This window comes from Balaenoptera physalus (genome assembly GCF_965194825.1).
Source record: "Balaenoptera physalus genome assembly, chromosome: 13".
Lineage (NCBI taxonomy): Eukaryota > Metazoa > Chordata > Mammalia > Artiodactyla > Balaenopteridae > Balaenoptera > Balaenoptera physalus.
Genome location: NC_138892.1, coordinates 89,000,517 through 89,013,653, shown reverse-complemented (window position 1 = coordinate 89,013,653; position 13,137 = coordinate 89,000,517). Strand labels below are relative to the sequence as shown.

Below are 13,137 nucleotides of genomic sequence, written 5' to 3'. Positions count from 1 at the left end.
CACAGCAACGAAGACCCAATGCAGCCTAAATAAATAAATAAATAATTAATAAAAAAAAAAAATCTACCTGATACAAGCTTTGCAGTTCACAGGTTCAAGTCTTTGGTTAAGAGCTTAGAACTCCACTCAGACTTTCCAGCAGAAGCAAATGGACTGTGTCCTCGGACTCTTCAACCATCCAGAGTATACTTGAACCAACTCATTTGTACATACATTCAGTTTATAATTCAGAATTGGAACTACCATTTATTTATTTATTTTTAATTTTGGCCTAGCCATGTGGCTTGCGGGATCTCAGTTCCCTAACCAGGGATTGATCCCGGGCCACAGCAGTGAAAGTACCAAATCCTAACCACTAGACCACCAGGGAACTCCCAGGGTTTTAGTTATTTAGTTTTACAAATTTATTTCAAGGACTTCAATGATTGTTTTCTGATTAAAATGAGCTAGTACCCACAAACATAATTTAAAATTGGGATTTTTAATTACTGCAATATAAAATTTGGGGTGTGTTTAACATGTAGCAACTGAATTGACAATTTTCACAGAACTGGTAAGTTAAAAATACAGATTACTTCCTTATTTTTTTTCCCTGAATGTTAAACCAGTGTTTTTACATAACTTTTTTCAAGTTATTCTATATATTTAAAGCAGTCCATTTAATAATACACCATTATTTTTACCTCCTTAGAAGTCTGGAAGTATTTTTAGACTTTAAATAATAAGTAAGAAAGGCAATAACTAGATATAGATTCATGAAGAAGTGTGGTTTCATGCTTGATTTCACTAACAGCAAACACCAAAACAGAACTGAAATTCTGAGAATATATTGATGTTTGTAAACTGACCTACATATTCACAGATAAGAGTGGACTACAACATTCTCTAAAGCTTCTTTTCTATCTAGCCAGCTTGCTCTGAAGTCTCTGGCTGTGCTGTTAATTTATTCTTATATTGTTTTATGACATGCTTTCTAGCAGTTAAGAGAAATTCCAGCAACTACATTCTGTAGGTGTCCATTTCACACCGTGTTTCTACCATCATATTTCTTAAAGGGAAAATACCTTTATTTCCAACTAGAACCTTCTTTTTTGGAAAAGGAAGAAACTTAGTCAATTGATGATGGTTAGGTTACCCAACTGGTGTTTTTATTTTTTCCCCATTGGTAACATTTTAACTTTCATGTGTAGTTTCAAATATTTTAATTTTATTTATCAAAACACATAGTCTAAACAGAAAAATTTATCATCAATACTTTCTTGAATGGATTGATGAAAAGCATTTGAGAGTATTTGATACCAAAAAATAGTATACCTTTCATATTTACTTGAAACTCAAATCAAGATGGATTAGTCAGTGTCTCTTTCATTGAGAACTATGTGATATTACTCAAATTAAAACAAATGACAGCCAGAGAAGTGACATATGATTGACAGTTATGGGGGGAATAAAATAGGAAGTCCCACTGAAGAGAGAAGATGGCAAGATTTCTTTCCCTACCTCGATTCCTTTCCTGCAACATGATTATGGAGGAAATAAGTAGTCTGGACTATTTATCGCTTCCACCCAGCTCCTCATTCAAACTGACAGTGTGAGAGTGTCAACAAGGGTGGCATTTTCTTTTACTACTGGCTTTTTCTTAGCTTTAGAGTTTGGCATGATGCTTATTTCAAGCTTTCCAGCAGCTCTAGAGGCTTTATTCTATTTTACTTCCAAGGATACAAAAGAAGTGGTATCACTTATAACTTTAAGTACTGAAGGTATGAATATCAAATGGTTAATATATTAACAACTTTAGGAAGGGAAACATTTCTCCACGCCACATTACGTTAACACTGAACAAATTTGCTATGCCAACTCTGTCAAATGGGAGTGAGGCAGAGGTGTTCTTGACCTTTTCCAGGCCCCCAGTTATGCTATTGTTCATACTCAATGTGCTTTTCTCTTCAGCACAATATTCGCTAATGGAACTTATGTCTACAGTTGCTTAAAAAATTTCTTTTTGAAAAACAGAACTAGTCTATATGTACATATTGCAGGTGCAGTCTGAGGCAACGGATGATTTTTAAAAGTGTCGTTTTTTTTTCATTTTAGTAACCAAGGCTATGAAAAACATATTGGCAACATGCATTTAATGTGAATAGTAATTCCTTAGGTAAAGGGAAACAAAAAAATCTTTTATAATTAAAAACTCAGAAATCAATGTAGCAATTGAATTTAAAATTCTCTTCTTAAAATTTAAATTATTTTTAGAATTTAAATATTTAGGATATAAATATAGTCCTTAGCTATACAAAGAAGTTGGTGTTTCTGGATGAATCAATCTACAAAGACAGTATTATGCAACAAATAATATTAAATAAATATTAAATAAATACATTAAGGAGTGAGAACACCATCTTAAAACACAGGAAACCAAAGTCAAGAGAAAGATGTGAAAAAGCCATGTTAAAAACTGCAAAGAGCAAAGTGCTTACAAGTATGAATTTTTATACTCCTCATTTCAGTTCACTTTTACCTAGACTCCATAGTTGCAATCTACTCACTCATATGGCTTTAAAATATTACATCCCATTTCTTCATTGCTGTATAAAGAAAGGTTTAAAAACTAGGAATAAATGTTAAATATGAAAATTCAAAACATCATTTAACAGGAAGCAGATCTGATTCCTAGTAATGTTCAAAAGAATTTCTCAAATGCAATAAGTGTTGAAGCATAGCAAGATGCTAATGTGACAATTTATTAACATATAAATGAACCAAAATCTACTGGAATTTACAAAATAATATTCTATATAAATAATCTAAAATGATAATACTTTGCTAATTGTTTTCAATGGTATTCTACTTTGATCAATGAAAATATTTCAATTATTAGATTGTTTCTAAAACTAACAGTGTGTAATTTTGATTTTCCTTAAAAAAGTCATAAAATCACAGGCAAGTAAAGTTAATAAGCAATATAAACAGTTATCTCAATATAGCCTATCACTTAGTGTAAAAATGCCCTTGTATTGTTTGTAATGAATGCTCAATCATTTATTCATTCATTCAACAAATAGTTGAAATTGTACTAAAAGTTTAGATATAACAATACGTGAGACAGAATGAGCACTGGCCCTCATAGAGTTTACAATTAAAGTGAAAGGAAATACACAGGATCCAAAGGAACCTGGAGAAAGGGATCTAACTAGAGCAGGCCAGCTTTCCCTGTCTAAGCTGGAAGAGGTTCAGAAGACCAAGGAGAGTGAACACAGACAATTCAAGTCCAAAGTCAAGAAAGAGTATGGTTCGGTCTAAGAACTAAAAGAAGCCTAATGAGAAATTAGGCTGTAAATGTAGGGAGGAGATGGATAATGGAAGGCCAACTAATTCACATTAGGAAACTTGGGTTTATCTTAAAGGGCAATGGAAAGCTATTAAAATGCATATTCCTGTCTTACCTACATAAAAATAAACTGAACCTGAAAATTATATTCATAATTTAAGAATACACTGGAAATGAAAGTTATGAAACAAAATTATAAAAAGCAAATATTGGCTTCAGAAGCATAGAAATAATCTAAGCTCTTAAATACAACATAAATCCTTTTCTACACTTTCTGTGTGTTTCCTCTTTAAAATAAAAGTGCTATATGGGTGACCTCATTTCTTGGTGTGGCAGGAATACTAAATTGCCTAAAGCCATGCCCTCCACCCACTCCCAAGTGAAAAATCAGTGGTACTTACTACATCCAGCCTTATAGCTGAAGCCTGGAGGAAGGAGGAATCCTTGCTGGGCAGCTGCAGCCAGTGTCCGTTGATCAGGAGGGAATACAGGAATCATTAATGGCGGCAGTTGACCTTGAACCTGCTGAACGTATTAGAGTGAATCAAAGAGAAGAAGTTTTGATACTCTATGCTTCCCACCCTCCCACCCTTATGATATAAGAAAAAAATTATTCAATTCAATATACTGGCATACAAGCTTGCTAGATAGAACCCTGGATGTGAGGCTATGTCTTAGGACTACTTTAGACAGGAGAATCAGAATACTGAATACTTTAACTGGAAGGTGTTATCAAGTTCACTTTGTAACCTGGTGAATAATTTCCCTACATGATGATATCCTTTACAGTGATGAAGCATCAATACTTCATACTACAAGTCTTTTCTTACTGCATTAATATAATGATTAAAAAAGTATCCCTTAGGTTGAACTAAAATCTCCTTCTGTAAATCCCACCTGTTAGGGCTAATTCTACCTCCTAAAACAAAATTAAACTGGTACCATTTTATATACAAACAGCTCTTCGTTACTTGAAGATAATTCTCATGTTCATGCATAATACTAAGTTTTTTTTTTAAGTTCTTGAATCAAAGAGCTGAAAGAAAGCTTAGAGAGTAATAAAGACTTTCCCCATTCTTTATAGAAGAGGTAACTGAGGCCGAAAGAAAACTGACTTGCCTGTGGCCATGGAATGGGGGAGTCAAAACTATGTCTATGATCTAGTCCCTTGGATCTTTTGAATTCATCTATCCTTTCTGAGGCAATTGAACCACTCCTCAAACCACACGGCCTCTCTTTGGGTTGCCGTCTTTAGAATACACCTTAATTTTCTGGTGTCACTCTCAGGATGTGGGGTTCATATCAGTAAATAAATAATCTAATACAATGGAATCACTATTTTCTTTTAATTGAACGGTAATTTCTAGAAATATAAACTAATGCAGTCATTTCTGCAGCTGTGTCACATTGTTACTAATGCAGAGGTTGTCCTTTACTAAAATACCTAGGATTTTTTTCCAAATATTTAAGCAAGATTTCTCTGGGGGACATGGTTATTGGTTAGTGTTTGTCAGAGAGCATACGAATGAGAATTTAGGAGCATGCTAAAGATCACAGCTGACACTTTATTCTCCTTTACTGTTTCTTCCTCACATTAAGTCAGTTATTTGGAAAATAAACAAATATTTCATGAACACGTACTATGTATAAGAAAATGAGCTAGGTAGTACAGACATAATAGTGAACAAAACAAACAAGATCCTATGTCCATGGAGCTTACATTACAGTGGGGATAATGGTTAAAAGTAAAACAAACACATATACAAACAAACAAACAAAAAAATTCATTCAGTCGCTAACCTTAACAGCAACTCTGAAATATCTCCGGACTTGTTTTCCCTTTCTCTCACTGGCATTGTACATTCTTAGACACATGATTCTGATAATTCTCATAATTTCTCACTTTAAAGGTCCACCTTCAGTTTCTCCACCATTTCATCTTTCATAGTAAACCTCTGAGGTATTTCTGAGATTTTGGTGTGTGTGCGTGTTGAGGGGGCGGAGGAGGGGGTGAGAGAGAGAGAGAAAAGGAGGAAGGGTGAGGGGAGAGAAAGAGACACAGAGAGAGCGCCAGCCAGCCAGCCAGGCAAACAGAGGAACAAGCACTGTAAGAATGAGCAATCTGTTTTCAGAAATGACTCCACATTGCAAAGGATTTCTTTTAGCCAAAAGGATTTTAAACCTATCGCTGCCACCAGAGTGAAACTAAAAGTGAACAACACAACCAGGAAAACAAAAAGAGAATGTTTTAAGGTTAGAGCTGAAGGTTAAAAAGCTTATATCACTACGGCCCACATTTTTTGAACATACTGGAGAAAAGATAAACATTATGTAGACACCAATGGAAAACAACTGATTGAAGTCTCAAAAATTAGAAAGTGTGCATCGAGCAAGTATGTAGGAAAAAGTGGCCTGAAACAAGAGGGAGATGTTTGAAGGCAAAACAGCATGGGCACAATAGCCAGGACATGGAGGCAACCTAAGTGTCCATCAACAGAGAAATGGATAAAGAAGATGTGGCACATATATACAATGGAATATTACTCAGCCATAAAAAGAAACGAAATGGAGTTACTTGTAGTGAGGTGGATGGAGTTAGAGTCTGTCATACAGAGTGAAGTAAGTCAGAAAGAGAAAAACAAATACAGTATGCTAACACATATATATGGAATCTAAGGAAAAAAAAAAAAGGTCATGAAGAACCTAGTGGCAAGATGGGAATAAAGACACAGACCTACTAGAGAATGGACTTGAGGATGGGGGGAGGGGGAAGGGTAAGCTGTGACAAAGTGAGAGAGTGGCATGGACATATATACACTACCAAATGTAAAATCGATAGCTAGTGGGAAGCAGCCGCATAGCACAGGGAGATCAGCTCGGTGCATTGTGACCACCTAGAGGGGTGGGATAGGGAGGGTGGGAGGGAGGGAGATGCAAGAGGGAAGAGATATGGGAACATATGTATGTGTATAACTGATTCACTTTGTTATAAAGCAGAAACTAACACACCGTTGTAAAGCAATTATACTCCAATAAAGATGTTGGAAATAACCCCAAAAAAACAGCATGGGCGCTCGTTCTGTGTAAGAAGAGGACACTGACCAGAGTAACAAGCAAACAAAGAAACAACAAACTGGCCACGCTGGTTAAGGGTTATCACCAGCTACTATGTATCCTTTATATCTCATTGTAAGTTATTATATTTTATATAGTACGTCTCCTCCTTTCTAAGACGCCATTCGTTATACAATGTATACGATGGTTATAAATTTAATAAGAGCACTTTAGAGGGAAGAAGAAAGGAATTTCAAATGAAACACATACAAGGGTTGTAAGAGTCATCCAAACTTCAGAGACCTTAAAATTTGGGAAAAATAACTTCTACAATTGCAGAAACAGTAGCTTCTTATTTTAGTGCAGTAGTTCTTAAACTTGAAGGTATATTTTAGAATCACCTGGCAAGCTCTGAAAAACTCTCAATGCCCAGACTAGACTGTTTCCTAGACAACAGGGGTGAATTAAATCTGAATCAACAGGGGTGAGACCCAGCCATCAGCATTTTTTAACGTTCCCCTGATGATTCCAATGTGCACCCAGGTTTGAGAAGAACTGTCTTAAAGAATGCTGAAGTCACTGTCGACAAATCTTTTTGTCTTCTTCATATTTTGCCTTGAGTTACAAAGGACTTTCAGGTATATAAGTAGTTGAAGGGAGACTCTGCCTATTACAGGTCTGGTGCTCATAGGACGTTAAACTATATTCCTCATAGAGTTCCTTCTAAATCAGTCTTGTATCTGTATTTCACATGCTCCTCTTCTGAAAAGCTTTTGATGGTTACTTTTACTTAGAGAATAATGACCAAATCCCTTCACATGGTATTCAGGAATCTTCACAATTAGCTCCTAGACCATCTTTCCAGGCATTTCTGCTTCCCTCCTTCAGATATTCTGTACTTTTGCCTCAATGGATCATGAAAAGTTCCTTGCATACTAGGTGTTTTTCCACGCTTGAACAGGCTCAAAAGTATTTTCTCCTCTGTTTTTAGTAATTTCTCTTTTCCTTTTCTTCTTGGCAAAATTCTACTCATTTTTCAAAGGCTTCTGAGACCCACATAATGTCTTGGCCTGTGAAGCACTTCTTTCTTATGGTGTCAATTCTCAGGCAGAAAGAACTGTTACTTCTTTAACCTCATAAAGCTAACACAATACTTACTGTATTGAATAATAGTTACTTGTATAACTTGAGCCTCCCTTATGACCTATGAACTTATTTAGGAAAGAGGCTGTAACTTATTTATTATTGTAACTCTAGAGCTTACAGCAGCAGCTGAAATTATTATATGAATTGATAATTCATAAATAAAGAAGAACAATGTATTATATAGTCCTGTCTTTGTAATTACTTCTTCGTGCCCCACCTCCAAATGTCCACAAAAGGCCTGTGGAAAACAAAGTTCTTTAACGACCAGGAAGGAATTCAATTTCACCGGAGAAAAATGGCAGCATGAAACACCAGCTGCTTTGGGCTCCTATTCTTAATGTATAGATAAAAGGTTATATACATCATGATAAATCCATGATTCTTAGAATTATGCATGCATGAAGAAATAGAAAAGTAATACAGAAATACTGGAAATTTATTACATACTTCTGTAATGGACAGATATGCCTGCCTATCATGTTCTAATAACATGATGTTTTAATTATAAAAGTTTGCTTTTACAGTACTCTATCATTACTATTTTCTTTTTCAAATATTTCCTGGCTTTATTTACGTTTATTTTTCCATGATAATTTTAGGATATGGAATTTCTCTTTGAATTCATTAACCTAATGGCTTGATGGACAATAACAGGTTACATCTTTTAATTTATTCAAATCTTCTTTTGCTTCATATACTTATTGTAGCTTTCTTGGTAGTTTTATTTTTAGGTTTTAAAAAATTACTTTTCTTGTTATCGTAAAGTTAATGTGTTCTTGTTATATTGTTTAACTGGTTGTTGCATGTACATTAGTCTATCTACTTGTGTGTGACAGCTTTTACCCAGGTAATTCATTCATACGCTAATAATTTATAATAATTTTTCAGATAAAAATTTTCATATTTTAAGAATAAATTGCAATAAATTCTGGGGCTTTAAAAAAATCTGTGTATTTTATTATGATTATTAAGAAGCATTTTGCTTTAGTTATTTGTTTTAATTTTTTTTTTTAATATTTTTTTGGCTGCATTAGGTCTTCGTTGCTGCATGCAGGTTTTCTTTAGTTGCGTTGAGCGGGGCTACCCTTCGTTGCAGTGCATGGGCTTCTTATTGCGGTGGCTTCTCTTGTTGCGGAGCACAGGCTCTAGGCGCATGGGCTTCAGTAGTTGTGGCACGTGGGCTCAGTAGCTGTGGCACGCAGGCTCTAGAGCACAGGCTCAGTAGCTGTGGGCGCGTGGGCTTAGTTACTCCGCGGCATGTGGGATCTTCCCGGACCAGGGCTTGAACCCATGTCCCCTGCATTGGCAGGCGGATTCTTAACCACTGCGCCACCAGGGAAGCCCCTGCTTTAGTACTGTAACTTGTTTTAGTGTCTGAATTTTCCAAGATCCACGTATGTAGAATAACACTATTAAGGCTGAGAGAGCCTAGAGATTATCTGGCATAACACAATCATTGTGCTGATAAAGAAATGAGACTTAGCTTGGCCGTATAAATTGTTCAAGATCCCACATTTAGGTAAGAGCAAAGTTAACACTGAAACTACATCTCCTAACAATCTAGTACTCTTTTCCAACACTTGGGAAAAAACTGGGGGTGGGGAGCAGGAGGAATTACAAGGGAGAGGAGGAACTAAAATGAAAAATAATCCTAATTTCATAGTCCCAATGATGTGTTTATTTTAGAACAGCATAGGAAAAATTACAGAGCATTGTAGTAATATTCAGAATAAAGTAAACAGTAAAATATATACAATCCAAAATATGTAGTTAATTCATCTATGCAACTAAAAACACATTTCAAAAACAGTCGATCCGCATTATTTGCAGATTCTGTATTTGCCAATTTGCCTACTCAATAAAATTTACTTGCATCCTCCCCAAATTTACTTGTACTTGTGCTTTTGTGGTCACTCACAGACCTGTGCAAAGTAGCAAGAAATTGTGGCAATTTTTGCTGTTTAAAATGCACATAGAATCAATAATAAATATTAATAAGGTGTCTATAAACAGAAACACACATAAAACAAGGCTATGTATTGATCAGCTGATGAAAATGGTGTGACCAAAGACTCTCAGGAACCTAACTTTGTGTTTCCTCCAGGAGGAAAATCGTTCAGTATTTGATAATTCAGTGTTCATGGCAACTTTATAGGACATAACTAGCACAGATAATGAGCACCAACTGTATTACTGCTGTATCTTAAGTAATTTTTAGTTCCTTGATGCTGAAAATTAGTCCACCTTTGGGAGAAAAGGACGTATCACATCAAAACAGTATAATGTTTCCTGGATACATTCTAAAACAAATTTGTTATATAATGTTAGTATTTCATTCTCATATATTTGCCAGTTTTGACTATTTCCAAATCCTATTCACTGTTAACTTCACTTATTTTCTTTTACTTAATGGATGAATTCCCTTAAAGCTCCTAATTAAGGTTTAAAATGTGTGCCATTTATAATTAAATTTCAACAAAATACTTTTGTCACAAAATTTTGGTCTTTTTAATGGGGGCATGTTATTCACAAGTTTGAATAACTCACAGTAAATTTAAGATGCTACTTCCTATATTTTTTAAACCTTAAGATAGAATATTATGTTTTAACACTTTTTATAATTCTACCACATAGATACTGCATGTAATCTTGCCCTCTAAAATTTTATGAATCCAACACAATCACATTATCACACTTGTAAAAGAACAAGTAAATACTTATCAATTATTCATAGTTAAATATTTTATATTTTATGTAAATATTCTATTGCAAAACCCTTCAGTGGTTCCCTGAAACTATTTAATAATCAAGTAGATATTTAAGATTATTAATTTAGCTTCCAGTCCCATGGGTCTGTTTATTATTCATTCAATCAACATTTCTACTAACTAGAACGTATACTTTTTTGGTAACTAGGAATACAAAGATGATTTCAGAAGTCTGGTCAGACAAATGGATAGATAATTAGAATACACTGCCATTAGTTCAACAATAGACACTTGTATGGGAAACTATGGAAGCACAAACGAGAGACTCCTAACACAGCCAGAAGAAGTCAAGGCAGGCCTCACAGAGATAGGTCCAGCAGGTGTAGGGTCTGAATGGATAAGTAGGAGTTAGCCAGGCAAAGAGGTGGGAGTGTGAAAAAAGAATTCCAAGCAGATGGGAGACAAAATGAGCAAATTATCAGGGACAAGAAAAAATATCATGTGAGGGGGAAACCACCAAGCAGTGTAGAACAGCAAAAATGTAAGCGAGAACCAGTGTTAGAAAGTCTGCCTGAATCAGTCTGTGTTTCACTGTAAGAAACTTGAGATTCCCCTGTAGGCTCTGGGGACCACTTAAGTAGGTTAGGTGGTATACTCTGGTGGGCATAGGGAGAAAGATTTAAGAGGCAAAGCGTGGAGACTAGGTACATGTTGATGATGGGGGAGGCTATAAATGTGTGGGTATATGAGAAATCTCTGTACCTAAAAAAAAAGAAACTATATATGTAAAAAAGGAGAAGAGGACAGAGTCACGATCACTTTCAGGTGTCTAGTTTATGTAACTATTTATACTGGTATGAAACAACAACAACAAAACATACAGGGTAGTGATAGTTTTCATGGAAAGATATGAATATGGTTCTGAACACATGTGTTTGAGGTACCTAAATAATGTTCCATTATTAAGGTATTAAGGAGATACCTTACTAGCAGACTGATACTGCAGTCTGAAGCTAGTGAAGAGATTTTAGAGGCTATGGTTTGGGGATCACTTGTTGATGAGAGTGAACTAGATAATCTAAAGAGGGTTTGAAGGATAAAGAGAAGACAGCTTAAAATCATCTGGGTCACAACAATAATTCAAGAAAGGGCAGAGGAAGAGGAGTCTTAAGAGAGAGAGTAAGATAAGAATAAAGAAAATCTTGAGTACAGTATCACAAAAACCAATGGAATATCAAGGTTGAGGTAGGGACTTAATAGTGAAAAGTGTAGCAGAAAGAGTATTTTAGAGACAAAAATAATATGTTCTGGGAGAGTTTTATTAGAAGATGGTGATGGAATCTAACAACAACAAATCCACTAGAATGGATATTCCGAAAGGTTGAGCACTGAATGACAGGCAAGAAAAAGGGGATGGCAAATGTAGACGATTCTTCAGAGAAGGCTGGGTGAGGCATTAGGAGAGACATTTGATGGCAGCTGCGTAGGGATGCACAGATTTTATTTAAGTAGCAGAGTTTTAGGTAGTAGCACATTTACTGGCTGGAAGGGGCAAATGGAAATTGAGAATTTGAAATGTAGGAAAGAACAATTAACTTGTGGACCAAATTGCAGAGGAGGCTGAAAGGCAAGGCGGAGGTGTAGGGATTTGCTTCGACTGGGAATGACATCTCATTCTCTGGGCCCTGACGAATGAAGCTATACAAGCGGATATAAACCGATAATGTTCTACCGGTAGGGAAATGAGAAGGTAAGGAAAATCAGGTCCGACGGAAGAAATTTACTCAACGTTGAAGGCAAAATCATATGCTGAAAATGAGAGATGCTGGGATTGAGTAAGGGAGTTCAGCAAAGGTACGGAAGTTTTGGATGGTTACTGTGAGAAATGGAAAAGAAAGTAACCACAGACGATTAAAAAGGGGTGATGGAAAAGTCTAAGGCCTGAGAAGAGACCACATGAATTATGATGCTGTCAGTCTTCCCTTTTCTGTGAGTTTTCTGAGTTTCTGGTCACAGGTTGGGGAAAGTGAGGGAATTAGGGGGGCTTCAGCAAGGATAGGTTATGAGGAAATCAAAGCTGCTTTTGAACGACAATGGGCTTTAGACCCCAGGAAGAGAGGCCTGGAAGGCCGGAAGGCATTACTTGACTGGGAAAAATACAGGAATCAGAAAACTAGAGGGACTACTCCATGATACCAAGGAGCAGTTTGTGTGAGAGCTCAAAAAACAGGAAGTTATGGTAGAAGACCTGTTTAAACTACATACACAAATGTTAAAATGAAATGCAGCTATATGATTTAAGTCAGCACAATGACAAATAAAATGTAAAATCTGAAACTTTTCAAATGTTCCTCAAGAATTTAGTCCGATGAGTACCATAGTATTCAAGCACACATGGTCTTTAGGGATCAATTCACCTCCAACTGAAATTCAGCCACCTTTGGTGGGGAGCATAGCAGCTGTTTAGAAGCACACAGCGACACTATACAGCAGTTTTTGAGAAAATGGAAAATATAATATTCCAAATGAGATTACAAGAGGGGTTCAGGTAGGCAGGATATAATTACCCAAACTGGAGTAACCAGGATAGCAAAGCTGACTTTCCACCATTAGCAAGAAGAGGCATGGGATCGTCAATGACCACTAATAGTCTGTGTTTTCTCATTTCACATAATAGAAAGTCAATTTGTAAGTTTATCCTACCCAATGCAATGGTATTTAGAAAATGAAAGAAAAAAAAACAAAACCCTACACTAAAATTTAGAATAAAGGAGTCAATTTATCTTCCAATTAATCTACTTGGAAGACTAAAGACAATCTCATTGAGTGATACAGAAACATAAAAACACTGCTCAAATTGCAATCCCTGCCTCTCACTTGCCAACAGTCACACTGAAGTTG

General features: G+C 35.8%; 1 protein-coding gene across 4 annotated transcripts in view; it reads right to left on the bottom strand.

The window, feature by feature from the left end:
* SOX5 (SRY-box transcription factor 5) overlaps positions 1-13,137 on the bottom strand; it is a 990,465-nt gene that overhangs the window by 127,912 nt on the left and 849,416 nt on the right. For all 4 annotated transcript variants that reach the window (XM_082419737.1, XM_082419736.1, XM_082419738.1 and 1 more), the window contains one exon: positions 3,730-3,853. In XM_082419737.1, the coding sequence (XP_082275863.1) occupies positions 3,730-3,853 (124 nt within the window). The remainder of the gene's footprint in view (positions 1-3,729; positions 3,854-13,137) is intronic.